The sequence below is a fragment of the Pagrus pagrus genome, assembly GCF_965226575.1.
Source record: "Pagrus pagrus genome assembly, chromosome: 6".
In the NCBI taxonomy this organism is placed as follows: Eukaryota; Metazoa; Chordata; class Actinopteri; order Spariformes; family Sparidae; genus Pagrus; species Pagrus pagrus.
In genome coordinates this window covers 12411428-12439238 of record NC_140190.1, presented here as the reverse complement: position 1 = coordinate 12439238, position 27811 = coordinate 12411428, and the positions used below count along the sequence as shown (strand labels likewise).

At 42.6% G+C, this 27811-nt stretch overlaps 4 protein-coding genes and 1 long non-coding RNA gene across 5 annotated transcripts; 3 read left to right on the top strand and 2 right to left on the bottom strand.

Annotated features, from left to right (window-relative positions):
• The first annotated feature begins 347 nt into the window (after positions 1-347).
• amh (anti-Mullerian hormone) lies at positions 348-3807 on the top strand. Its single transcript, XM_084355252.1, has 7 exons — positions 348-491; positions 606-866; positions 947-1116; positions 1211-1322; positions 1397-1496; positions 1586-2004; positions 3031-3807. The coding sequence occupies exons 1-7, from the start codon at positions 371-373 to the stop codon at positions 3450-3452; spliced, it is 1605 nt and encodes a 534-aa protein (XP_084211378.1). The 5' UTR covers positions 348-370; the 3' UTR covers positions 3453-3807.
• LOC311258715 lies at positions 3757-8499 on the bottom strand. The gene is made up of 6 exons (XR_014622769.1): positions 8485-8499; positions 6010-6158; positions 5717-5787; positions 5496-5630; positions 4872-4948; positions 3757-4001 (listed from the first exon to the last, which is right to left on the bottom strand). It is a non-coding gene; the product is annotated as an uncharacterized lncRNA (long non-coding RNA).
• On the top strand, positions 7185-12985 carry oaz1a (ornithine decarboxylase antizyme 1a). The gene is given in 6 exon segments (XM_084355253.1): positions 7185-7364; positions 10645-10711; positions 10713-10799; positions 11405-11580; positions 11935-12020; positions 12337-12985. Coding segments are annotated over 6 exon segments (666 nt in total). The 5' UTR covers positions 7185-7245; the 3' UTR covers positions 12468-12985.
• A 1058-nt stretch (positions 12986-14043) lies between these two features.
• Positions 14044-17237, bottom strand: LOC311258760 (inactive tyrosine-protein kinase PEAK1). Its single transcript, XM_084355317.1, has 4 exons — positions 17126-17237; positions 16756-16892; positions 15894-16435; positions 14044-15562 (listed from the first exon to the last, which is right to left on the bottom strand). The coding sequence occupies exons 1-4, from the start codon at positions 17188-17190 to the stop codon at positions 14534-14536; spliced, it is 1773 nt and encodes a 590-aa protein (XP_084211443.1). The 5' UTR covers positions 17191-17237; the 3' UTR covers positions 14044-14533.
• A 6927-nt stretch (positions 17238-24164) lies between these two features.
• Positions 24165-26242, top strand: org (oogenesis-related gene). The gene is made up of 6 exons (XM_084356103.1): positions 24165-24309; positions 24388-24459; positions 24538-24757; positions 25492-25649; positions 25910-26017; positions 26104-26242. Exons 1-6 carry the CDS (start codon positions 24253-24255, stop codon positions 26149-26151), a joined length of 663 nt encoding a protein of 220 aa, XP_084212229.1. The 5' UTR covers positions 24165-24252; the 3' UTR covers positions 26152-26242.
• The last annotated feature ends 1569 nt before the right edge of the window (positions 26243-27811 follow it).

The following is a 27811-nucleotide window of genomic DNA, read 5'->3' as shown; positions in this document are numbered from 1 at the left end:
GAAACCTGACCTTGTCTTCTATATCTAACTGGAATGATAAGCTACGATAATCTTGAAACCTCCCTTTAATATCTGAGCTCGTCTCCATTAATCTACAGCAAGGGACGATCTGTGTGTGTCCAAAACGGCCTTCTGGAGGTGAAAAAAAGCACCTTTCTAGGCAGTAAACATATCAAGCAGTCTAGATCAAGGACAAATGATTTTCCGCTTTTGGCATTTCTTTCCTAGTTTGGCAGTGTGTTCCCTTGTTAGTGAGAATGGAAGGTGGGAGGATATAACTCCCATCCTCATGAGCTTGACCCACTCATAACAAGAGATTGTGAAACGTCTGACCACACAGACAGACAGACAGACAGACAGACAGTGCAGCATGTTAGGTGTGGGTGTCTTCTACTGTGGAGCGTTGATGCTCTGCTGGACCAGGCTCTGCGTGGCCCTGCACGTCTCACACGGACAGCCACTGATCCCGGCCCACGACCCCGAGATGACAGGTCAGGACCCAAGGAAGTGATTCATGTGATTTGTGCAAAAATTGGATTGTTTGCATGCAGTTCCTGCTTCTAGCCGTGTAATGTAATTTGACGTTTTTTCTAATTGAATCAAAGGAGATCACCATGCAACGAGCTCCACGGAGACCGGAGATGGCTCGGAAATTAAAAATCCCGTGCCTCATCATGCGCCATGCTTTGTGGATGACATATTCGCAGCGTTGCGTGAAGCTGCGGGGAACGTCGGGCAACTCACAAACCGCAGTTTGACCCTGTTTGGAATCTGCACAGCAACTGATGATCCGTCGGGCTCAGTCCTGTTTGAGCTCACTAAGGAAGCGAGCAGAAACGGGTTGCAGGCTTTGCATCCAGCTGCAGGTACGGTACTCTGACTGCCATCATTTTTGTTTAAATCTTGTTTTTGTTTATCTCACGGCATGCATTGTTTTCTCCATCAGCGCACCTGTCAGAGGAAGATGAGAGAGGAGCCCTAATGTTGACCTTTGACCTCCCGCAGTCACCTTTGCTCGGGCTGAACCCTGTGCTGCTCTTGGCGTTTAAAAGTCCCCCCAGCGGAGGAAACCTGGACGTGGTGTTTACTAGTCAGTCGCTGCAGCCTAACACACAGGTACAGGAAGGTCTGCTGTGAGTAATGCATGAATTGAAACTGTCCTGGAGTATTTAAACCGTTTCTGTGGTCTTCCTGTCGCTGTCTTCTCTAGTCTGTGTGCATTTCAGGGGAAACACAGTACATGATGCTGACGGGAAAAGCATCAGAGGACAACGTTCACCAGAACTGGAGGATTTCTGCCGACACGAAATCCCCTGATATGAGTAAGAGATGACATGAGTAAGATATCATGTCTTGTTCACGTCGAAAGCATGTGACACATTTCCTGTCTTTGCAGAACAAAGGTTAAGAGACGTCCTTACTGGTGGAAAATCAGGAAGTAACATCAACTTGATACCACTTCTGCTTTTCTCAGGGGGAAGAGGAACCGATACAGGGTAGTCTCAGCTCTCATGTTCCCTGTTTAAATATTACCAGACTACTGTCAGAGCGGTGCTCAGTAACACCCTTTTACTCTATTCCTCAGACACACGCATGGTTCGGGTTCTTCGCAGACCTCCTCCTTCCTCTGTGAGCTGAGGCGGTTCCTGGGTGATGTCACACCTCAGAACCACCCTGAGTCCCCTCCGCTCCAGCTGACCTCCTTACAGTCCATGCCTCCCCTCACACTGGGCGTATCCTCCAGCGAAACCCTGCTGGCAGGACTGATCAACTCCTCGGCCCTCACCATTTTCTCCTTCTCGACCTGTTGCTCCACGTTTCAGGTGCATCGTAGAGAGCTGGCCCTGTCTGCTGCACTGGCGGAGGAGCTCGGGCAGAGGTTGGAGCAGACTGCGATGCAGATAATGGAGGTAATAAGGGAGGAGGATGTTGGTCACCGAGCCACGGAGAGGCTGGGGAGGCTCAGAGGACTCAGTGCGTTTCCCAAGGAGGAACCGGCAACAGGTGATGTGTGGCCTACAAAAAACAGTCTCCTAAAGCAAATGTTCCCAACGTTTTAGACACATGCATCCTCACAGCCCTGTCATGTTCCACACATTGATTTTTTAGATGTATTATTTATATAAAAAAGCATATAATAGTGGATGTTACTATCATTATTTCATACTATTTGTCCGTGAATGTTAAGGTTGGTTTAAATTAAAACCCATGGCAACTACAGAAGTGACCCCTGCATATAAGAGGTAGACTACTGTAGTATTTGCATTAGCACATCTGACAAAAAAACTGTATTACCACTTTTGCTGGCGTCTGTATGTCCGTGCCATTCTTGTGAACGCGATATCTCAAGAACGCTTTTAGGGGTTTTTTATTCAAACTTTGCACAAACGTCCACTCTGACTCAAGGATGACCTGATTCAATTGTGGAGGTCAAAAGTCAAAGGTCACAGCAATCCCCTGTCTCGTGAACTGATATCTCAAGAACACCTGAAGGGATTCTCATCAAATTTGGCACAAACCAACACTTGGACGAGCTGATTTAATTTTGGGGGTCAAAGGTCACTGGAACCTCACATCTTGTAAACGTGAAAGCTCAAGAACGCCGTGAGGAAATTTTGTTATATTTGGCACAAATTTCTTGGTGATTTCTTGGTGATCCAAGGTCAAAGGTCATTGCAACCTCACGTTTGAATGTGACATCTCAAGAATGCCGTAAGGGAGTTTCTTCAAATTTGGTACATAGATCCACTTGGACTCATTTTGGAGGTCAAAGGTCGAGGTCAATATTTCAAGAATGAGTTGAGGGATCTTTGTCAAATTTAGCACGAACCCACACTCGGACTCGAGGGTGAACTGATTTGATTTTGGAGGTCAAAAGTCACTGCAGCCTTAAATATTGTGAGCTCGCAGTGACCTTGTAGCATATTGTAGCTTCTTGGGAGCCTTACCTACTTTAAAGCGGAGGCACATTACCACCAAGCGGTCGTTCTAGTTAATTGATATTTCTGTTTCCTCCTCTGCATAGAACAGGAGAGAGCCAGTACCGTGCATTTCTCCTGCTGAAGGCCCTTCAGACAGTGGCCCGTACGTACGAGTTGAAGAGAGGACTGCGAACAACCAGAGCCGGCCCCAGCAGCCCAGGGGGCCGCAACATATGTGGGCTGCGGAGCCTCACTGTGTCCCTTGAAAGGCATCTTTTGGCTCCAAACACCGCCAACATTGACAACTGCCATGGCTCGTGTGCTGTCCCACTGTCTAATCCCACCAACCACGCCGTCCTGCTCAACTCCCACATTGAGAGTGAGAAGGCGGCGAGTAAGAGTGTGGACGAGCGGGCACCGTGCTGCGTGCCTGTGGCCTACGAAGCCCTGGAGGTGGTGGACTTCAATGAAGATGTGACTCAAGTCAGGCCTTTTGAAAATGTGGTGGCGAAGGAGTGTGGATGCCGCTGAAGCTGTGAGAGTGTACTTATGTCATTTATTTATTCACACTGTGTTAATGGTACTAGATGCACATGTTAACTGACGGAGGTCTCCGTAGTTTACATACTTTCACATATAGCGTGTTTTATTTGCAGTGGATGATCAAGTTTGTTGAAACCATAATAACTTGTAATCCAAGATAAAATCTTTTTCAAATGAAATGGGAAATGATCTTTCTCTGCATGTAAAGGTTTTGTTTTTAGTGATTTAAAATGCGATAAAGATTGCCCTTTGTCCTGCCAGACAAAATAAACATTGTACAATACAAATTGGATTAAATGTAACATTCTGTATCTGTTTATTATTAAATGCAAAGTACATGGAAGACTGTTTCTTTATTCAGAAACCTGTTGTTGTGACAGTAGAGGACTCTTCACTTTTCTTCAAACAGCTGTGTACAAATCACTCTTTGGTTTTGGGTTTCAGGACCACTTTGGTGCCCATTGGCTTTTTTCTTCTTCTTATCGCTCCGACCTCTTCGGATCCCCACCACCACATGAAACTGTCCCATATGGAAATCTGCAGGCAGAGAGCAACACGCAGTCAGGTTCAAATACACATACAACCACAAATATCTGTATATGATACAGTCACTTCAAGGATTAGGGGTAGGGTAGGGTATAAGTTTGATTACTTGGAGGAAAATCCACCCTTAAGTACAGTGATTATATTAAAAATATTTCGATTTGCGTTCGTTTCAAATCTGCTGTTTAACTGTAGCGCAGAGAGACAAATTGTGGTGATGATGCCATCTAGAGACATCCTGGAGCTGCTTCACTGTCACTACCACAGAAAGCACCCTGATGGCTTCAAGACTGTAAAAACATTTACACAAAATTGATTGAAGTAATCATAATAAATAGTGACCGATGGTGACGGTTCTTTTAACACATTAGATAGCATTTATACATCTTAATCTGTAATCAGGGGCACTGCTAGAGCTTTTGGCCACCTGGAAACAATAACTATCATTAACCCCGCCAGCGCCAATGTCTGTTGTAGCTCTGGACCCCATTGATCATCCAGCTTCCATCCCTCCCTTCCCCTCCATAAAAAGTGGGCAGTGGACAGGTTGACTTCAGTAAGAAATAAATGAGGGTGGACCCTGGTGTTAGTGCTCATCCCTGTGCTGAGCTGGTTATACGTGAGCATTTTCAAATTCAAATGCGGTCTCTTTAGTTCCAGATTCCTACAACCCTTTCTCCAAATCTCCATGAGATTGATGAGAAAAGGGATTTGGAAACACATTATTAGCATAGCGCTAACTGGTTCAGCTGCAGGGCTGCAACCGATCCCATTTACATCCTGCAAATGAGCTGAAATAAAATTATCCCACCATTATTACCTCCACAAAAACCTGTTCGAAATCAAGTGTTACATAGACAATACCTGATATATTGATCCATCCTGCAGGCTCCCAACGAAAGACCTGATGCCTGTCTCCTCAACAAAATAATCAATAGCTTCTAAAAAACAAGATAACATAAAAGACACTGAAGCCCCATTGACTTAGATGACACAGATGAGACAGACTTTAAAGGCTAACCGCACCAATTTTACACATTAAAGTGTGTTTAGAGGTCTTGGGGAGTTTGACTGCCACTGTAAAATCTGTTAAATTGCCTGATAGTTGCATTGTGGGTAATGTAGGCACCATGTTTTGAAAAGGAAGAAGAATACCTGGGAATAAAAACATCGATATCTCTGATTCTGACATATCAATTTAAATGTTTTAATTTTAAACTCTCCATAATGAGTCTGACGGTGTTACAGGAGTATAACATGGTGCCTACATTACCCACAATGCAACTTAGCCGCTGAGTGACATCACTGGAGGCAATTTATCAGATTAGATGCAGCTTCCTCTGGAGCCACAAGCAGACGCACAATATTAATTAATCTAAAACTTTTAACCAACATTAGATAAACAGCATATTTGTCATTGTTACTCATCGTTCTAATCTCAGGTGTGTGTTCCCGCTGTATGTAATGTGACATGAGTGCAGCACTCACCATGCACTTCATGTACACTCGAGCTCACAAGCAGTACGACCAGCGTCAGCACTATGCAGCGGTTCATAGTGAATCCCTTCCATGGATTTGGAACATCGCTCAAGTTTTCGATAGACAGGATCCTGTCATAAGACACTACAGACACACAAACAAGTCAGAGGCATGTACTAGCTGCCACAGTGTGCACTCGATCGGTTGTTTAGGGAGGACGAGTTTCTTACTTGTGATGTTTTCAGAGGTTTCGACTCCGGCTCCTGAAGTCCTGTCGGTTTAAAGTTGAATCTGAATGAAGCTAAGATAAAGAAAAGTGTGTTTTCGTCATGCATAGATTAACTTTTGCAGACTATTTGTGTCCGTGCTGCCATGTGCACAGTCTTTCAGACTGTAGCCGACTGTATGTCGAAGACTAGTCAGCTTAAAATAGGCACCTGCAGCTATTTGAAAAGGATATTTGATTTACAGAAGCTCAGTTCAGTTTTATATGAAACCCACAACAGACAAAATAGAAACGTACCTGATGTGACACCTTGAATTGTGTCTCCCTGCTGAAGTGAATGTTAATGTTGTGTTGATGGTGATTTCTGCTCTGCTGGCGACAGGGCAGAGTTATACACACCCTGCACAGGGCTGCTTTGCTCCTTGACTGACAGGCACAGATGACAGCTGTTGAAAAAAGGAAAATGATGGACATACTTACAGGCAGGCGGACGAGTGTTGCCAGCCTCTTAGCCTCTGGTTCACTGATAAGAAAGATGAGATGCCAGATGGGATAAAATAATGACACTTTGACTAAGATACTATTAGTGATGGGATGTAACTAAGTACATTTACTCAAGTACTGTACTTAAGTGCAATTTTCAGGAACGTGTACTCTACTCTACGCTACTTTATACTTTCAATCCACTACATGTATTGAATAACTTTAGTCACTAGTTACTTTGCAGATTACATGCTGCATCAGAGCCAAAGACAACAACGAAAACAAAACACTGATTCTGTTTATCAGAAAAATGCTGAATATCAGATGCCATAATTGGTTGACCCTCAGTATACAGCATATACATGATACAAATATATCTATAATTGACTTTTACCGGTACTTTTGATACTTAACTTAATTAAATATTAGACGCTTTAAGTATTTTACTCAAGTATTAGTCACATGGGTGACTTTCACTTTGATTTTTTAAATTAATATTTGAACACAATATCTTTACTTTTACTCAAGTACGACCTTTGGGTCCTTTTTACATCACTGTTAACAATTAATCTTGCTTATTAAAGAATAAAACAAGGCTTCACATTTAAACCTAAAGTACATTTACTCATGTACTTCACTTCACTTGAGTATTTGCATATTTTGCTACTCCTTTAATTTTACAAATTAAGATTTTACGTTAAAAAAACAAAAACACGATGAGCTTTTAAACTCCTGCAGTGTTATAAATCACACCACCTACTGTAACGGCATGCAAAGTAGTTACATTTAGCTCGACACACACACCAGCTACACCTGTAAACACCTGTTACTGTACACATAAACGCATCAGTAATAACAGTGTAATAATAAAACACCAGCACTGGCAGGTTTATTAAAAAACTGCCTCATTAACTGCGTCATGACTTCACGGCGCTACGTCACGGTGAACAGGCCCCGCCCCCGACAAACACCGCAGCCTGCCTGCTCTGTTAGCTCAGCAGTAGCGGAGAGGAGAGGACAGAGCGAGCTGCTGGTGTTGACGCTGGCCGGATGGTTAAATCTAACCTACAGACGATTTTGAATAGTCATTGTTTTGTGAGAGAAAAAGAGAGAAACTTATCCGAGATGCCTGTTATTGAGCAATCCAGTAATAAACCTGAAAGTGAAAGGTATGTCGTTGTCGTCGTTGTGAATTGTTATTAAGCTAATTTAGCGAGCTAAGGCTACGTTTAAAAACCGCGGCCTAGGTACGGTGTATGTCCTGGAGCGCTGTTCACCCGTGTTTTCTTGTTTACATAACAGCGCTGTTTATTTCATTTGACGCTTCCAAAAAACACATTATGAGGCGCGTTTGGATCAATACCTTTTCAATAAGCGCTGTAAATAAATCACCCTGAAATACAGAAGTGTACATCTCAGTTGTAAGACGTTTACTTATCATCGGCGTTCAGCAAATGGACAAAAATCTCAACGTCGCTGTTTATCTGTGCTCCAGTTAGCAAGCTAAGCTAACGCGCAAGCTAATATGTGAAACGCAATAGAAACACGTTAGCTGAAAGCTATGGCGCTAGCTAGCGTAACAAGCGTCGACTTTGCCGTTTATAAAAATGATTTAGCTTCTTGTTTATTTTAACGTACTCACTGTAAAAATGTTGAGACTGAATTTTTATTTGGTTAAATTATTATTTCGGTGTTAATATGAATGTCACCGTAGTCGCACAGCTAGCTGCTTTAGCTAGCGGTTATATCACCGATGTTTTCATATTCTCGGCGTCGCAGTGAAAACAATCGGTGGCAATAACACGACAATATTTTGGTCGTATTTCACATTTGAATTACTCAGCTCCTGTGGGAATACACAGCACGTTAAAATATGTATTAACATTATGTACACTTAGCTCGTTGCTAACCAAACATCGTTGAAAGAGAGACTGAATTGACAATTGTGGCTTCACGGCTTGTTTTTTTCCCCCATTTCGCCCTCGGGCTCAGATCCTAGCTAACCTTGACATCCTGCAACTTGTCGAAAAAGGGACTGATCCAATTTGGTGTAATTACAATGGGGCAATCATTCGAGATAGATCACCATTTAAATAACCTCTGTGACGTGCGGTAATCTTACTCAGTGTTACATTAACCATTGCGGGGGCATTCACCAGCCAAACGGATTCCTGTTTTGTTGGTCCACTTCCAGTTAAATGTGGGAATTGGCTGGAAATGTGAACAGATGCCTGGAAATACGGTCATAATTTTTTAACTTGTACGCGATTAGCCTGGGGCTGATTTTACCTCGGTCGTGCTCTGACATGATTTCTGGTCGAGGCTGTTTGCCTCGCTCTAACGTTACACTGTTGTGAAGCACTCATAGGAAATTTCCACTGCACTGCGAAGGGGGGGTGGCATGGGCACTGTTGAGTCCAATGATGACATATTGTACAGGAGCTGTTGTTTGTTCTATAGATGCATTATTATTGTGAGACTTTTCTGCTCACGGTAACATGATGGATGCTTTTATTAAACGCTCAAGTGATGATGATTGTTGAAGATTGTGGACGGAGAGTTTCATTGAGTTGTTTTCAGCTTTATTAGACATCAGCAAGTGCCCCTTTGGACCGATTCCCTCACAGCTGCTGATCCTGTTCTCTGTTTTTGAGATGATGCTGGTATAACAGCATGTTACACAATCTGAAGCACGGACACTTAAAGAGGTCGTATTTTTCTTGTAGGGTTTTTGCCTTGCCTTTATTTTGTTATGTAGCAAGTTACGCTCTCGCACATTAAACACTGCTGCACTGCCTGAAACACCTGATTTGGAGTCGAACCTTACGTAACTTTTGTGCATCACTATGTAACAGGCGTTATATAAATATACATGTTAATGTATATATGATTAAAAATATATATATACGGCTGTACCACAGCCATGGTTAGCAGCTGTAGCCGCATTATTTCGGATCACGCTACCTTGCTCGCCATGACCCGCCCTACTCTGCCCCTGATTGGCTACGTCCTGTCCATGGAGTAATGCGCATGTGCAACTCTCATCAGAGATCGAACAATGGTGAGATGTCTCACTTCTTAGCTAAAACGGAGCGTTCAAGACGCAGTGTGTAAAGGGGTGCTGCAGTAATGCACCATATGAGACAAATAGTGTCTTTTTTTTTTAATTAAAGTATGTAAACCTTTTCTGCTAGGACCCCCAAATAAAAGTATGAGCCTGAAAATTAGAATAATATGACCTCTTTAATAATACTCACGTTATGACACCCTCCTAGAGATAAGTTGTCCTTTTACGTGAAATGAATACATGACAATGGTAGCAGAGGCTCAAGAGACCATTCGTCCATGTGACGAGGACGTGAATGTGCATTGCTCACGTGGATTTCAAAGAATGCTTTTAGCTGAATTGATAAGTTGATTGAAAGCCTTGTGTAGAAAAGGTGGTGATGGTTTTTGCTGTTTAACATAATCTTTTAATTGGATTTGGAGAGGACCTGTGTAAGCTAACGATCTCAAACGCCTTGCAAGATCAAGCAATAGGTTGTATATTGACATGCTTACCCAGAGTTATGGGAGTGACAATGGTTCTCATTTTGTTTTCACACATCTGTTCCACATTTAGCACATCAGTGGCATTTGCGTAAGAGCATCTGTGCACGTCTGAGTGCATGTGCAGCGTTGCTGTTTATGGGTTGCGTTCCCAAACAGGCTTACTCTCAACAGTGCAAATGTATGCAGCCGCACAAGCGAGCCAAGCTAATTCTATAGAGAACGTTGACTGGCGTCTCCATTGAAACGGCCGATCTCAAACTGGTTGAACTGGTTTTTGTCTGGGTCTGTTGTAAACAGGAGCAGAGTGGCTAGTGCAGGACCAAAGTAGGGCGAGTGGTTAGACAAACAGACTGCTCCTCTGGCAGACTGCCTCTAAGAATCATGTGACAAGCTTAATGCTATCTCGCAGAAACCAAGGCATGCTATAGATCTGTTTTTAGGAAGTTCAGTGTCTCTCTTCAGATATGAACAATTCATTTTTGGACAGCGATGAGAATCATGACGCCTTTCTGAAATGGGAACAGTTTGTTTCGGGGGGGTTTAGTGAATATTTTACTGAGAGTTGACACACAAAATTGTGACATTTTTTATGTGTTGTCAGTGATTTGGTAAACCACTCAGACTTCCTGTCTGTTAATGCCCACAAGTCAAATGTTTATCTGTCAACACCTCGTGCAGACATCTGCCTGAGGTGAGAAAAGTTACCGATTGATCTGTGCCTCGTATTTTCTTCACTCAACCTTAGCAACTGTTTTACTGTAATCTCAGTGATGAGTTACCCAGTAGTGTAATGTACGCCAAGCCTGCTGTTTATATTCAGAGATTGGAAGCAGAACCTCCAGTGAATACCCCACTTATGATGGCTCCATCTGTGTGTATGTTTGTGTCGCCCTCCAGTATCTCCAGTCCCAGGAGGTGCTCCCGCTGTTGCAGTAACCCGTGTCCGGGGCCTCTGTGGTGCTCCTGATGCCCCTCTCCCACCCCTGAAGATCCCAGGTGGGCGAGGGAATGACCAGCGGGATCGCAATCTTTCAGCTAAGCTATTCTATTCTGTAAGTTAAGCCACTTTTTATATGTGTTATATAGTAAACTGACTTCTCTTAGTAGGAGTGTGTTTTTGCAGGGTAGACCTACCTTAGGCTAACATTGCAGAAAGACAAACTTATCGATGGGGAGCGACTGCAATTCAGCAGTTCTGAATCATATCGCTCTCTGACTTGAGTCAAGCCGATGATGATGTTGTTCTGCTGCAAAACTGTAAGGTGCCCAATGTAATCTTGATCAGAGTGACAGATCAGCACATTCTGCTGGTCACAGTGTAAAACCGCTGATCAAAACATCTTTGATAAAGATTAGCATGTGTCAGACTCATGTGCGCTTCACCAGCTTAAAGTCACACACACTTCGATATGTCTGTGGCACTAACCTTCATGCTTTTTATTATTAATTTCTCACATTTGGCACATTTGCAGTTTTTGTCACGTGATCTGGCTCAAAATTTCAAAACTTGTCTTGGACAGCTCTAAATTCAAATTGTTCCTTTTCAATAATCAATCCGTTTTCAAGATCTTAACTGCCGCTTGTACCTGTAACTTTATTCTTGGTGTCGTTTGTGGATGTGTTTCTCGTGGGTCACACATTTCCTCGCTGTTCTCAGGATACACAGTTGCTGGTTCTTGAGGAGCCTCCCCCTGCCAACAGCAGAGTGCGGTTCTTGCTCTTTGAGCCCCGGCGCTCTGAAGGCAAGCACTGCGTCTGGAGGGCGGCGCTGAAAGGAAGGAACCTCTATGTTGAAATCCCTCCTGGAACTTTGCCCGAGGGCAGCAAAGACAGGTCAGTGGGCACAACATGTTGTCAGTGATTAATCAAAGAAACGTTTTGTTCGCAGTTTGACTACTTTTGATGATGAAAACAAAGCTAAATTGTTGATTTGTTGCAAATAAAACACATGAATGAATATAAATGTATTCATTTGTACCATAGATTAGCTGTCGTATCAAAATAAAACATGTCTGTACTAAAATACAGTCCATAAAACTTTAGGTAATGTTGTTGAAATCTTGTTTCACACACTGGTATGGCTGACAAAGTTGTACTTGGACCGTCATGAATAATTATTTGCTTCTGAAATTCATTAACACCTCTCCTATAAAACATTAACACTTTATGTCTGCTCTGTTTCTTTAGTTTTGCCCTTCTGCTGGAATTTGCAGAAGAGCAGCTGCAGGTTGATCACGTGTTCATCTGTTTCCACAAGAACCGTGACGATAGAGGTGAGACTTTTCTTGTTTCTTAAATTGTTAATGCTTAATTTTTTAAAACTGGATTATTTAATGGTTTATTGTTTATTGTTGTCCTTCTTTATCGTGTGACATAATGATTGGGACTCAATACAAGCTGTTCTCTAAACCTTTATACATTTACATACTCGCATTACATGCATTATTTTGTGTATTTAGACCCCCAGTATTTACAATACTTCAAGACATGAATTAGTTATAGAACGTTTTGCCTCAGTTGTGTTTTATATCCAGCTCAGTATTTAAGTTTCAAGAGATTTACATGTGTTTTCGTCCTGCCCCCCTTCAGCATCCCTGCTGCGTACGTTCAGTTTCCTGGGCTTTGAGATTGTGAGACCGGGTCATCCCCTCGTCCCCTCCCGCCCCGACGCTTTCTTCATGGCTTACAGCATCGAGCGAGACTCCTCTGACGACGATTAAATGACGCTGAGCAGTTACAAATGTTTGTTGTTCTTATTTCGATCCATACCCACACATCTTTATCATTTCTTTGGAAATCAATATATTTCACCAGATAAGTTACGGTTGAGGTTTCCTGTCAAAGGTTCCTTTAGTGTTTGTTTTACCTTTACCTACGATGTGCTGTGTTTCAATGCTATTTGCACTAGGGTAAGATGTTAATATACCAGGAATGTAAAGCAAACGCCCACATAATATCCGGGCAATGTGTCCTCGCCACTGTATTACTTTCCATGATGTGTAGTGCTGACCTCCTCTTCACCCTCCCTGAACACCCTGATGATCATCTCCACAGTGTAATATTTATGATAAATTCATCTTACTTATGTAAGTAGGTGTGTTTCATAGTGATTATCATTTGATTCTCCTGTTTGTATTGATTTTTTTTTTTAATGTGTGCATGATTTTCATTTGATTCTTTGATTCACTTGATAGATATCTGCATGTTGTAACTGTACTAAATAAAAGTGCTCACCTTAGAGAGTGTGTCTGTGTTGTCTGACCGTGTGTAAAAAAAAGTTTTCACGCTTTAAGTACGGCTGCATGGTTATGGTCAAAAAATCCTATGGTGAAATTGTGTTTTAAAAAATCATTTTAATTGAAAAAAAGCTATTAAAATCATGATGACATGACATTTGTTGGGGTTTGTACCAAACAAACATGTAAACTTACATCTGAAAAACAAGATTTGTAGTCCAGGACGTCTCAGCAGCACCACAGTACAGTACAGCTGTTTTGTCACACATTTACCTTTTTCAAAAAAATGTAGCTTCATGTGATTTAAACTATGTACTACCAGCCATATTGCATTTTTTATTATATTTCAATTAATTGTGCAGCCCTAGCTTGAGGCCAGGGCTGGTATATGGAGGACCAAATCTTCTACGATCTCAAATAAATAAATGAATATGCAATTAAATGCACCACAATCTATTTATATATTGTGACATTTGCTCTTTTCGTTGCCTCTGTGTTTATTTACCTTGTTTTCCTTATTTAATGTCCCATTTTATTTTATTTCATTTATGTATATATATATGTATTTTCTCTCTTTATTAGTCCCATATTTATTTTTATATATACGTACATAATTATAAATTATGTATTATTTTTTATTTAGACATTTCTGCAGCGCTATACAAATGAGGGGGACTGTCACTGAAAAAAGGGACCTCACCTACATGAGTTAGTTTCAGCCCACCGTTCAGCTAGTCTTGAAAAAAAGTGTGAAAATGAAAAAAAAAACATGACCAAAGTTCAAACCTCACCTTACTTTCACACTTCTGAACATGCATATCGGCACAGTTGCCCATTATTAGAAACATGGGTGTCAGATACTCCTAACTGGTGTGACAAGCATGATGCATGTGGAGACCTGTAGTGGCTCACTATTGTATTCACCTTCATGATTGCTAAGAATAATCGTACGGTCTAGTCAGTAGACTAGTGAGCACCGTAACCATAGCACAATTATTTAAGCGGTAGGTGTCTCACAGCCCTTAAAACTTGTTTTTATAACATAACAATTCAAGTAAGCAACAATTAAAGGTTATTTTTATTAAGAGTTTAACAGTCAAAAAATGTCCAAGTACAGTATTTCACCTGAACGAAAAGCGTGGTCGAAGATCTGATTCAAATGTTGCCAAATCCTGATTGGTGGATGTAAATATTTGACATCACCTTTTTCTAAGTGAGCGCTCAAACCAGTGAGGAGAGCACAGAGAAGAACAGAAATCTCTTGTCAAGCAACCAATGGCATTAAATAGTTTGTACACGATAAGCTGATTGAGAAAAGACGTTTACAAGGCCTTTAATGTTATTATAGCAAGATGTTTAATCATTTAAAGTGCAGCATTTTATAGTATTAATTTCACATTATGAAAAGCGGTAAATCCACATCTTAACATTTAAAATAGTAATGGGAAAGGCATACACATTAGTAGTGTATATCTGACGCAGACTGACAGTTTACAACCTGCTGTGTTGGACTGCAAACATCCAAGAGTCTTCAAAGGAATGATTTCATGTCAGTCCACATTCAGAGAGAGCCACAGCTGACTGGTCACACTCACAACCGTCTCGGGGTCTGTGAATGACAGGAACTTCAGGCACATGCAGTCCTCCCAATCCACAGCAGACTGATCCTGGACCAGCCCTCTCTCTGCCAACTTCATCACCAGCAGGGCTCGCTTGACTGCCAGCCAGTTGTGTACAGCGGTGGTCATAGGGCGTCTGCGATCAAAGAGTTGGACACGTGGCCCCCAGAGGAGCACCTGAAGCATGGCCACCATGTCGGCCATCTGCGGCCCGCTGCTCTCGCTCTGGAGCAGAGAGGCCAGATGAAGAAGCCCACTTCGGTATGGGGACTTGGACTGAGTTGAGTCCAGAGATGTCGGGCTCTCCTGTGAGTGGAGGCAGTATTGAATTAAGGCTCCAATCTGGGATTTAACGTGGGTGAAGGGGTGAGGTACAGGAAGAGCAGATGATAGCGGGGTTAACACCACACGAGGGGAACCGTGTGTCCTCCATAACATCTGGGTCGTTCCTTTTCTCTCCATCTTTTCCCACTCCATTGCCTCTTTCAAAGAAGCATCATGGCCTTGCTTGTTTCCTCCCTCCTCCTTCTCTCTGTTGGGCCACACTAAAAAGATCTCCAGAGGTCTGAGCTCAGGTGCAGAGGCACTGATATTGTACAGATGTAGTGAGCCCGTTAATACCTGCAGCAGCAGAACACATACCTGTCTGTCATAGTCCAAACAATCTGTGCTCTGCAGCGAGATGCTATCCTGAACAAAGTCCTCTAGAGTGGCCTGTGGCAGGTCTCTCTCAACGCTCGCTGACTGACCTCTCTGGAGGAGAGACTGAACCGAAGGCAGATCAATGTTCTCACTGCTGCCTCCCCCTGGTGCTGTAGCAGTGATGCAGCCTGGTTGAGTTTGTAAGAGACCTGAATCATTCCTGCTTGGTTGGAAACGAGCGATTACATCTTGCACGTTGACGTGTGATGGCTGGTGTTTTGTGCGATCTGAGGCAGGGTCATCAGTGTGTTTGTGTACCTGCACAGAAAAGACAGAAAACAGACAAGTTCATGAAACTAAGCTCATGTTCAAGAAACCCTTGCATTGCAACAATGTGTTCAATATGAAAAAAAAATATCTAGCCTTCCTGTTGCAGCTGTGTCACCTGATGACAGTTCAGAGGAAGTGTTTCTGGCACCGCAAGTCAGAGTCACAGTTGGCAACGTGATAAAGATCATGTTTGTATGACTGGTTGCTGTGTGCAACAATTTCTTTGTCTTAAACACGATTTCAACTACAGGTGAGCACAGTATACAACAGAAACATTTGCACTTCATGCATTATCACACAGAACAAACTGGTGCATTACCCTTAAACCAAGAACCCTCCCTGGGAGCTTGGGGCTGTGCAGACTGTAGTAAACGGCGTCTCCCATGTGCTTTGGCTCGCTGCCCTCACACAGCAGGAAATCCTGAGGCTGGTATGAGCTGAGGGCCTCTCCCTGCAGCAGGATCCCAGCATCCACGCTTTGTGCCATACTTCTCAGGAAGAGGAGATGGCGATGCTGAATCCCCTGAAAGACAGCCCTCTGGTCGTCGAAGCTGCTGAAGAGGTAGGGCAGATGTTCGTCTGGGGTGTCAAAAGACAGCTGGGAGAAGGTCAGTAAGGGGCCAGGACTGCCTGTGACTGCTTTAAACTCTTCCATCTCCTCATGGAAGTAGGTGTCGGGTATTGGTGCCAGCATGTACAGGGGGTTGTCAAAGTTTTGAGGTGGTCTTGGAGAAAATGGAGGCAGAGGAGACTGTGGAGCTGCATTGAAGCCCGGGAGGGAGAGGGTGCGAGCTAACCTCTTCTTTGGAACAGGTGGCGGGGTGCCATCGGAGAAAAACCTCACCTGGTGTTGGGAGGGATCTGAGCAACACAGTGAGAGGGATTTGGGTCAGAGCAGAGGCAATGAGCATGCAACACTTTGGAGTCATCAGTGGCAGAATGCAGTTTGCCAAGTCATTGTCTGGATATCATATGTTACTGAAAGTAAGAGTTTCAGACGGTTGCTTCCTCTTTTTCAGTTCTCACGCGAAACACGAACTGAGAAGAATGAACCGCGCATTATAGTAAAATTATGTCTTTTTCCATTGCACTGACTCTGCATACACTAGCTTTGGAGTTGTTTTACGTACGTGTGGTTTCTTTCCCTCACTTGAGCTCACTTCATCAGTCTGCAGACCTACCGTAGCGCTGGTGTATGGGGCACCGGGCTGCATGACAATCAGTGGCTTCAGGGAAGACATCGTTGTATGAGCAGTTTTGATGCTGGAGTGCAACAGGGCTGAACATAACACAGTCAGACTCCACACTGGAGCGACTCCTGTGTGAGAGAATACACAAATAACACAAGTCTTTACCCTTCTAGCATGAATATATGCACGGTGCATCAACAGACTGCAACTATTCTCGAGTGGAAAGTTGTGTGTCTGCAACAAGTTTCTCTGAAAGTTTGAAAAAGATTTGTTTGTGCATGTTTTTAAAGGATTTAAACTGTACTTTAAATACCAATGCAATCCACTTTTGTCCCAAATATTTAGGATATCTATGTCTTACCTGTGCTGTTTGACAGGCAGCGCTGGTGGCTGTTCCTCCTCTCTGCTCACAGGACCAGACGCCATCAGCAATCTACAAAGTTAACACCACCTAACCCGCTCCGCCACCTCTCTCACAGTTCACTGCTGTCACAGAGCAACAGTGTCTGTTGGAGCTCACAGGTGGCTAACTCAGCGCTTCTGTGAAAGACGTCCCATCTGCATCAGTCACTCCCCCTCTCACTTCTCTCTCGGTCTGTGTAGTTGCATGTTTTTCTTGTGAATTCTCTGCTCTCGTTATCTTTGGCACTAATCGTCAGGGCTTGAGGTTGGTACCGGAAAAAGTTGTGTCTGTTATGAGGGCAAAACTGCTCTCTGAGCTAACCTCAACTTGACAGAATGGGGAAGAGCAGTTACAGCAGAGCCCCCCTTCTCCTTCAATATGCACTCTTGTTTCTCTCTTTCTCTCAGTTGCAGATGATCTGCATTCGCTATGAGAGGCCTCAGCGTGAACCTTTCTCTTTGGGATGATGCAGTTTGAGGCTTTACACGTGCAATGCCCTCTTCAGGGTCTGGTGCTTGCTTGTTAGAGCTTTTTGCTTTCACTGACTTGAAGGAAAGGTAAAATGTTTTAGCAGAGAAAGACAGGTGGTTTATCATGTCCAAATCTTGCACAATTTATAGTCAAACAACTTTGTCTATTCTCTGTGTCCTATAAATGATGACATGGAAAGGAACACTTCTTTTAGGGAGCATTACACACTGTGACTGACATCAAAGGTGTGGACGTGAGGAAAGCAGAAGCAAAGTTAGTAACTTGTTATGTAATAATCATTAAAAAAAACAAACTCTGGCAGGTGTGTTGCGCAATGACACTTCAGCAATGCATGCCTGCTCAGAAACACTGTACCAAGACCTGCTGGATTCTGAAAGTTTAAACACGTTTTCTCTGAAAGCCAGTATGATGATAGTTGTGATGCCAATAGTCAGATAATCAGGATTTAATTAGATAAAGGCTGTTATTTACGACCAAACTAGACTAAGACTCCACATGCTAGCAGCTCTATGAGGCTGTATTTAAGTACAGCAGTTCTTTGCGCAACATGCTAACATTAGCATGCTAATTTGCTCAAAATGACAATGCTTATATTCTGATGTTTATCAGGTATAATGTTCATTTGGCTATTTTGGTTTCACATTCATTTCTAATCAGCACTGAGCACAGTAAAGCTGAGGCAGATGGGAAATATTAGACAAGTAAAAAATTTGGCCTGATGGTGGCACTAGAATTTCATCCATGGTGCTTAAGGTCAAAGGATCACCAAAATTACTGCAGTTCTTCCAGAGGGGGACATGAATTTCTTTACCAAATTTGATGTCAATTCATGTAATAGTCAGATGGACCACTGTACAGGGGTGCCCACACTTTTTCAACTAACTGGAGTGTGGCTGCGGGCCCCACTTTGGGCAGCCCTGCTATAGACCATGGATCTAGCAATTAAAAATCAATGGACCACATTCGTATGGCGGCCATTTTTCTCTGGCATCACGCTCAGGGTGGAAAGCTCAAATGTGGCACTGTAAACGTAGGGAATACAAAAATGTGTTAAAATGTACCTGCTTCCTGATTGATCACCAACTGAAAAGACGTTGGATAGTGTAAAATCCAGAAGGCATATTTCATGGTAGAAACAACATATCATATTTGATAACCCATGTTGGCTTCCATTAGACAGCAGGCAATGTTAACATCTCCTATCAAACATTACCATTTAATAGTGTTACACGATATGATAGAGAAGGCGTAAATTAATTCTAAAACATCAACACACATCTTGAACACATTTACAGTGTAATAGGATTCATCCTCTGGGGACTATGAATGTCTGTACAATTTTCATGGCAATCCATCCAGTAGTTGTTGAGATATTTCAGTCTGGACCAAAGTGATGGACTGATCAACATTTCCACCACATTTCCACCGCAAGACTACAAATGCTATTATAAATGCATGTGTGGAAAAGCAGCCTACAAAGCATCTTAACCGTAAAATTACAATGTGCAACAACAAAGAAGTGAGGTCTCACGCCACAATGCCACTGAGAAAAAGGCATATCATTATCAGAAACTGACTGTAGTGACCAATTTTGGATATCCTGATACACGCAGTGCCCATGTATGTATGATATGATATTGTAATATCTGAGTGCAATCATTATTGGTGCTGTCGTGCGACCTAGAGTGTATTCTTGAGGCAGAGTGTGTTCTGCTGACGTACTCCCATCCCACAATGAGTCACACATCCAAGGGCCTGTTGCCTCTCAAACAGGTTTTTTCAGTATCATTTCTGTTATATTTAGACCATAACAGTCACCATCTCATTTAAAAACATGATGCTACTGTGTAAACATGCTGTGGCCAACAATGATGTGAACCCGTGTATTACCACATGGAAAACAGCCTAATTAGGAGCCGGAAAGGAGCTTGTGCATGTGGCTGGTCAGTGTGGTTATCGTTCATGCGGCTGCAGGTCAAAATCCTGCTGCTGCCTGCATGATGGACAGATACTCTCCAGGAGAGGAAGGAAAAAGTGGAAACGGTCAACAAAGGCAAAAATGTCAGTCAAATCCGAAATAGTAAATATGAAGATCAGCACAGCAGAGAGTGAAATCTTTGGTTTGGTTTGGGCACCAGTGGCAGATGAGGTTAATTCTGGTTTCTTATATACAAGAGAAATATACAATCACGTTCAATCATGTCTGTGTGTGTACAAACTTATATTTTTCCAACATCAAGCTTATTTTAATCAGGGTATTCCTGCTTTTGTAGAGAATATTTTGAAGCCCAAACCTTTTCCCTTGGAAGGCCAAAACTGAAACTTAGTGATGGACCATTAGGTGAAGGCTAACGCCCATTGTTTTGTTAAAATGCAAAATGTTACTAGGATCCCAAGTTCTCTAAATTGACTGACTTCCTGTGTAAAAAGTCCCTTTGTCTGCCATGCTCAGTTCATGAAAAATAATTTTGTTTATTTAATACCTCCACCAAGAAGGTTATGTTTTCACCTGTGTCCGTTTGTGTGTTTGTTTGTTGGTTTGTCAGCAGAATTACACAAAAACTACTCAACAGATTTCCTCGAAACTTGGATGGAGGATGGATCTCGGCCCAGAATAGACCCCATTAACTTTTGGTGCGGATCCAGATAAAGGGACGGATCCAGGAATTTCTTTCTCACTCTCTTTAACATGTTTGACGTTTTCATCGATTTCTCAGGGAATAATGCATGAAAAAAATCTGGCATATTTAATTGGCTGGTGTCTATGAGTGAGTATAATTTGATACGGACCATAGATCTGGTGAGCTTTAATATGGTTAAGCAGTTATGGGAGGTTTACAATAAGGGCTATTGAGTTTGATTTTGGATTAGCCTTTATTAAAAGGGACTGTTGTGGAAATATGCGCTCTACTGAGTTCCATTATATTTTGTTGGCGGATTAGGCCCTACTTTGGGCCGCCCTGCTATAAAGTGGCTGAATCATTCAAACGAAAGTGGAAACTGAGAGCATTCATGCAAAATAACTCACGTCATGAATATAAACAAAAAAAATGAGAGTAATTATAAATTTACATCACCATGATCTATTCTCGTGTTCGGGGACTAACTTCGTATTCTCCTCATCCCTCCGCGTAGAGCAGAGCGATCTGCATCATAATGATATTTACCCACTAAATATCCGTGTGTGGGAGAGTTGAGGACGCAGGCTATAAGGATGTATTTGTGGACCATCATTAAGGACCTCTCCACTGAAGCTCTTCATATGCTAAGGAGAACGGCTTAGTTTCTCAATAAAGATGAATTCAACCGGGGGCTGAAGAGGAGCAGACAGCTTGCAAGGGAGTGACATTTAAGATCATGAAAGCGGTCGAGGAATTCATTAACCTTAAACACATGACGATGTGAAGTATTCTCTCTGCCCTTAAAGATGACCCTCGACACAAGAGACAGGAACATTCAAATAAAATATGACTTTGAAAGACATAAGACACGAGATATTGCAGCAGTCTGTTTACATTGATTTATTGTTTTAAGTGACATGAACTGTTAAATTTTTCAGCTTAATCATGCTGACATGTTTGTCAACACAAGACAAAAACTGTCTCTTAAGTTGGATTAGACACTTTGCGTTGCTGCATATGAGTCCCATGATGTCATTGCTAACGGCGGGAGGTGAAGTGTTTCCTGATAACCTCGTAGAAGCGCCGTTTGCACTTGCCGTCTGGGTGTCGTGATGTTGAGGAGGATGAAACTGTAGCGTTGTTGGAGGAGGCATTAGAAGCCTCTGTCTCTTTCTTTACTGACCCTTTATTCTGTGAGCCGTTTGAGTCTTTAGACAGTCCCTTACTGTTCCCTGACAGGTGAGATTTGCCTTTGTTGTCTACTGTCCTCGTCCCTGGAGCTTTGCTGAGACAGCTCGCAGTCTCCTCGTCCTTGTTTAAGCGCCGTAGCCCAGCTTGGCAGAGAAGTGCCTCCTCGCTCGCCATCTGTGGGCTCTGGCTCAAGGTGATGAAGCCATACGGAGTTGTGACTTTGGTTAGGTGCGGCAGGGAGAAGGCGGCTCTGCTGGCAGGGTCCAGGCAGTGCTGTGCCTCGGTGTAGGAGCGAGGATGGGACCCCTCCCTCTGAGGAAGAGATCTCCTCTGGGTAAAGGGGTCCGAGACGCTCCGCTCAGCCCTGCGGTCCGACAGAACCAAACCGAAGCCTGAGGATGATGTGGATGATGAGAGCGTGGAGCAGGCTGGAGAAGCATATGGAGATGGAGATGGCTCGGGCTCAGTCGAAGAACTCCCTAAGCCTTCCTCTGACTCTGCATAATCCTCTTCTGTCTCTTTGTCCAATGATCTTAAGCTGTTCTGCACAGACAGACTCGGTATAGTGAACTGTGGGATGCTGTCAGGTGTCAGGATATTTGGGAAAATGTTATCTCGGCTTGTCTGAGAGTCCGATCCTATAGAACACCCGAGGGACTTTGCACTGCTGGTGGCCCACAGGAGTGCACGGATCCCTGCGCTGCTGTGCCGGCGCGATAAGTAGAAATCATCTGAAGCTTTGGTTCCACTGCAGACGGCTCCGATGCTGAAGGTCCGCGTGACTGAGTTCTTATCCATCACTGGATGTCTTTCGATTCCGTCGCACACAAGACTGACAAAGGGGGAGATGACAGGCAGCTTTTATACTTCTCACATTTCGCCCGCCACCAAATGCATCAACAGATGCGTAAATGTGACGAAAGCCAGAGGCGGAAATGGTTACCAATTAGGGAGCTCAAGTGTGGAAGCATAACAAACAGCCTCTCTCTTAAACCTCTTCATATGCTAAGGAGCTGACAGAGGTGCAGCATCGCCCTGAATCTCAGAGCTTATGTGGTAACATGAAGGATGCAGCCTGAAGTTCATCCATAACATGTTGCTTTCACCCTTTTCATGGTTAAATGGTTTCAGGCTGCTTTTCTGTTTGTCAGCAAATGTTGACTTTCTTCATTAACAATTCATCTGCGGGTTATTTTCTCTAAAAAATGTCAGAAAATGATGAATAATGTCCAACAAAATATCTTTAAAATTGTTTGATTTGTCTGACCAACTTTCCAGAGATATTCAATATAGTCAATACTGTAGTTTTCATTCACTGTCAGGACTGAGCAAAGCAAATATACACATGTGAGAAGACATGTTTGATGTTTCCTTTAAGATTATTTTAACCTAAACTTGCTTTTCTGTTAATCCATAACTTTACTTCTTTAATGTGCAGCAGGACACACATTATTGTGTGTAAATCTGCATAACTCAACCTCAAGTCAAGAAAAATGTTATTCTGTCAGTAGGAATTTGAGACCTTATTATACATGAGTTCTCACAAACATTATAGGCTAATTTGGAACAAACGTTTATTAATGTCAAATAAAGAGCTGAGGCCTACAACCAAATGATAGGCTAAAGGCTATATGTGTGTGTGTACTTATGTAGATAGGTGGTGAGGGGTAAGTGGATGCTGGTGAATACATACTTGAATCATTATAACATATATAATTAACTATGTGAATGGGTGAATTGGTTTTCTGAATAAAAAGCATTAACATTTGCATGTAACTAATTTTGTTTGTTTTTATATTCAGTGATTTATATTCATTTAAGTATGAATAATGTCTGATTTCTTTTCTTTCAGCAGTGAGGTGATAAACTCCATGACAAAAAATTACACTTATTTTATTGTATACAATAACATTTTATGGTAGAAAAAAAAGGATGTAAATTTGCAGTTGGCTGCTATTATAAATATGCACCATATATTATGCAAGTTGTCTACACTTTGTTTGATCAATATCATATGAGGACTAAGTGCTAAAATTCAAGATTACTTATTAATTTGTCCCTCGGGAAATTTAGTGGACATAAAGGCTGCCACATAAAAAATACATACACTTGGTGCAGTAACAGACAAAGTGTCAGCATGTTTAAAGGACCATAGTTACTACATGTCAGTCTACTGTGAAGTTGTTTAATTTAATTTAACTTTAAATAAGGACGACAAACTTACATAACACATGGTGCGTATTTATTTATATGTTTTTGTATACAATATAATAAGTGTATAATTTTCTGTCATGGAGTATATTACTTCACTGCTAAAAGAAAAGAAAGCGGACTCGCTGCCAGTTGCAGTGTCTTATTTTGATTTGCAGATAATTGTCATTGTTAGAACTTAAATAAATATAAATCACTAAATAGAAAAACAATTCATCAAAATCAGTTATATAAACATTAATGCTTTTTATTCAGCGTCCTCCATGTGTTTACAGGGCTGCCACCTGCCACATCCAATATGGCGGCCACAGGCTTCTACGTATGCGCGTCTATGGTCACCTGACCACCACTACTTGCTCTGACGCAGGTTAATTGGCGGGACTTGTTCATTGGCCCGCTCTGATTGCACCAGGTGCATATCTCCCCGTTGATTGGCTACACAGCGACAGGTTGCGGGTACATGTTCTCCTCCACAGTCTGCTGACACCGCAGCTCTTCTTCTTCTCGTCCCCCTCATCATCATCATCATCATCGCAGCCGGCAGGACAGCAGGCTTTGACCCGAAGCAGCATGACGACACAAGCCCACAGAGACACTGCGGAGCAGGAGCACGCCGACGACACAGAGGTAATGCTGGGTTCACAAATCTAAGATATATTCTGTCTCTTGTCGTGGTCCTCATCAGTCTTGTGTCCTCGCCTGCAGGACAGAGTTGTGAGGAGGGACGGGGTGTTTCGCTCCGTGCTGCGCGGCCTCTTCTGGCCCTTCGGCATCGTGGTATGACCCGAAGCTAATGTTTAGCTACATTTAGCATGTTAGCTTAACGTGCGACCTAACATGGCGCTCACTTTTTAGGTCCGCACGTACCGCGGGTTTTGGTGGGTGCTGGGCTTCCGGCAGCCACAGGAGAAGGCCCTCGTCACTGCCTCGGTCTCCAGCCCCGGACGCCAGAGCCTCGCCGGCCGCAAGCGCCTGCACCGGGTCACCCGCCTGCTGCTGTCCGTCCTGCCCCGCTGGGTGCAGGGTGCTCTGGGGTACCCGGTGTCCAGCAGCATTGGGCGCTCCCTCTCTCCAGGTGTGCTGTCTGAGTAGCTGGTTTCTTTTCAATCCAGTACATGACTCTTTCACAGTAAAGCAACGCCTTTACTTCTGCATTAGACATATATTAACACCTATTTTAATTAAATCACTGGCTAAAACAAACTTTTTAAAGATGGCACTCTAAATTCTGAGGAAACTCCAGATAATTTGGATTTAAGAGATTAATTTATTTAATCTGGAGGTGGTTTGACAATTGTGCTCAAAGGCTGCAAGTTAAAAATGAAGATTAATTTAAATATGGAAAAAATAAAAGCCTTTTTCCCCCCTACCTTTTGATATAATGCATCAAAGAGACCCCTCACATTTTGTTAAAACCTTTTGGGCTTTTGAATTATACTATTATAGTTTGGCTGAAGCTTATCGTTCAGTCATGGGACAGAATACCTACACCAAGGCTGGGCAATCTTCAAAATATATCTGGTACTGGTGAATTAAGAGCATAATTGGCATCAAAAAAAGCAGGGATCAGGTGCCAGATTTATGTTTTTGAACCCTGCCGAGTGCAGCAGTTCCTAACTAGAAAAATGTAAAACACTTGACTTGTTCCTTGGCTCATTGGCGTAACATGGCAAAATACAGGTCAACATGGTTTTCCCTACCTAGCAGGGTCAAACGGGAACAGATTTGGTGAAGGTATCCTTAAATGCACGGCTTCACATGTGGCAGCGTGGGCTACTGATTTTTAAAAATGAGCTTGTTTCCCAACAGAAATCAGAGTCTCTCCTACTAAACCTTGCGGAAAGGGCAGCAAGAGAAAGCAGGATGAGTTGGAGGATGAGGAGGAAGAAGAGCACCCGACCTGGGTGGAGGCGCTCAATCAGGAGCTCGCTGACGATGACGGCCCTGAGGAGGATCCTGACTATGAGGTTGGTGCAATATGTTCTTGCCTTGCCCATAATTTGAGGGGACTTGACGGTGTATCTGGACATTTCAGTTTCACTTCCTTTAATCTGTAGAATACATGAGAATTTTCTGTTCTGGACATTGTCACATATTCAGTTTCTAGTGAAACGTGGTATGTACTTTACCTGCAATGGTGCAAAACCAACTATAACGTTTAAAGCCTTTTAACATGCACTATAATGGTTGGAGACACAAAGGGATCCTAATGCTGATCCTTTCTCAGCCCAGTACTGTAGAGACGGAGAGTGAGGAGTACTGCTCGCACAACAACACGGAAAGTGACATTGAAGTTCAGGAGAAAGGCTTGGTCATCATTGAAGACGTCAGAACAGTAAGAGCCAAGTAGATGCACATTATAATAAAAACCGGCATGTGTGATCTGAATGATACTCCAACTTGGGCATTTCTGTTTTCTAGGATGTTGAGCTGTCCACTCCAGCTGAAGTCTCTTGCCCTGCCGATTAATGTGTCATATTGACAGTGTTGTATTGTTTCAGTGTGTTTTTTGTATGTTTTGTATATTAATTCAATAAAACTTTATCCTCTTGCCTTGAAATTGCTGTGGCCTTCCACTAGATGGCAGTAATGATACTTGGTTCAACAACACAGCTGAGACGAAGTGAGGAAATGGAGCAGTTGGTAAAATTCCTCGTGTAGGATCTCGTTAATGCAGCTTAGACTTTTAAAACGTACGCTTTTTTTGGTATCAATACTTCTGAAATTACTTGTGTTGGGTTGCTCTAAAATGTTAATGGTTTTCTACAGCTTGACAGCATTATGTTAATGTGCATAAAAGCTTTCCATTTGTGCAATTTGGTACATTAAACATGTGAAGTGTATAGAGTTCATGCTTTATTTATATATAATTGTTCCTGTGTTGGGCAGGTTTAATTGTATTTTAGAACGAACCGTGCAGATTAAAATGCCAGTGAGTTTAGTCTTTAGGCATATGTGCGATAAAAGTCACATGACATGTCATTTTTGGGGACCAAAAATAAAAATTCAGATGACTACAAATGAAACACTCGTATCACTAATTGTGAGTGTCTTATGTATTAATCCATTGTTTTAATTGGTCACTAAAAGATCCATACATGTAGTTTTCCGATGTGATTTGGAGTAGTTTTCCACTTCCTTGATGTAGATTACATTTGATCACTGGTGCAGAGGACCCAAACTGTCTCGGTAGTCTGCTCTCAATCAGGTTTCTGGTCAAATGCTGGATATTTGACCTAATGAGAAGCTGAGCTGACTGAATCTGTAATCCTCATGCTGAAGACTAATGATAAGATTAACATTTTTATGGCAGCAACTTTTCAAGCATTTGTCTGGTTTGCTGTTCTGTACAGAGAAGTTGTGAGTCAAAGCCAGTGACCTCTGAAAGTGGCAGTATGTGCTAAGAACTTGCTGTCTGCACAATGAATGTGACACAAGCTTCAGTTAATCATCAGGACAGTTGCTTCACCCAACAATGAAAATTAAGATGTTATCCACTCACCCACATGCCATTAGTCACACCCTTTATTTTTAAAGCCCAAAATCTTAACTAACTGCTAAGCTAAAAACATAAGCACGCACCCCGCCTGAAGTGGATGCGTGAGCTCTAACATGTCTCGAGGTGTAAGTAACGCGTTTTTAAAATTAATTTGGAAACGCGTCACTTACCTCGGGGCTTCTGGTGACTTGGATTATGCTGGACAAGCTGCATGGAGCCATTGTATGTTTTTCTCAGTACGTTTTTGAATTGTGTCTCCATCTACTTCAGTTAAGGAAAATGCTGCAACGCTGTTTTGCTGTGAAGCTCCAGAAATATTGAAAAAATGCCATCGGCTGCATTTCTGTACAGCACTTCGGACCAAAAATGGTTCTGCCCCAAAAGATGAAGTTGATCCTTTATGATGGATCGTATTTTTTAGAGGACAAAAGTGTTTCTTGTCAGACTTTTCTCTGGCGTCACCATCAGGCCAAACTGTAGTTTTGTTTTTTTTCTGCCCTCTTTCAACAAAGGTCATTCATTCTGTCACCTGTGTCACATGACTCATAATAGATGAAACTCTTCAAGTATGACCTGCACATTAATGCTAGCACTGTAGACCTCAACCCACATCACCGACAGTGGATGAAC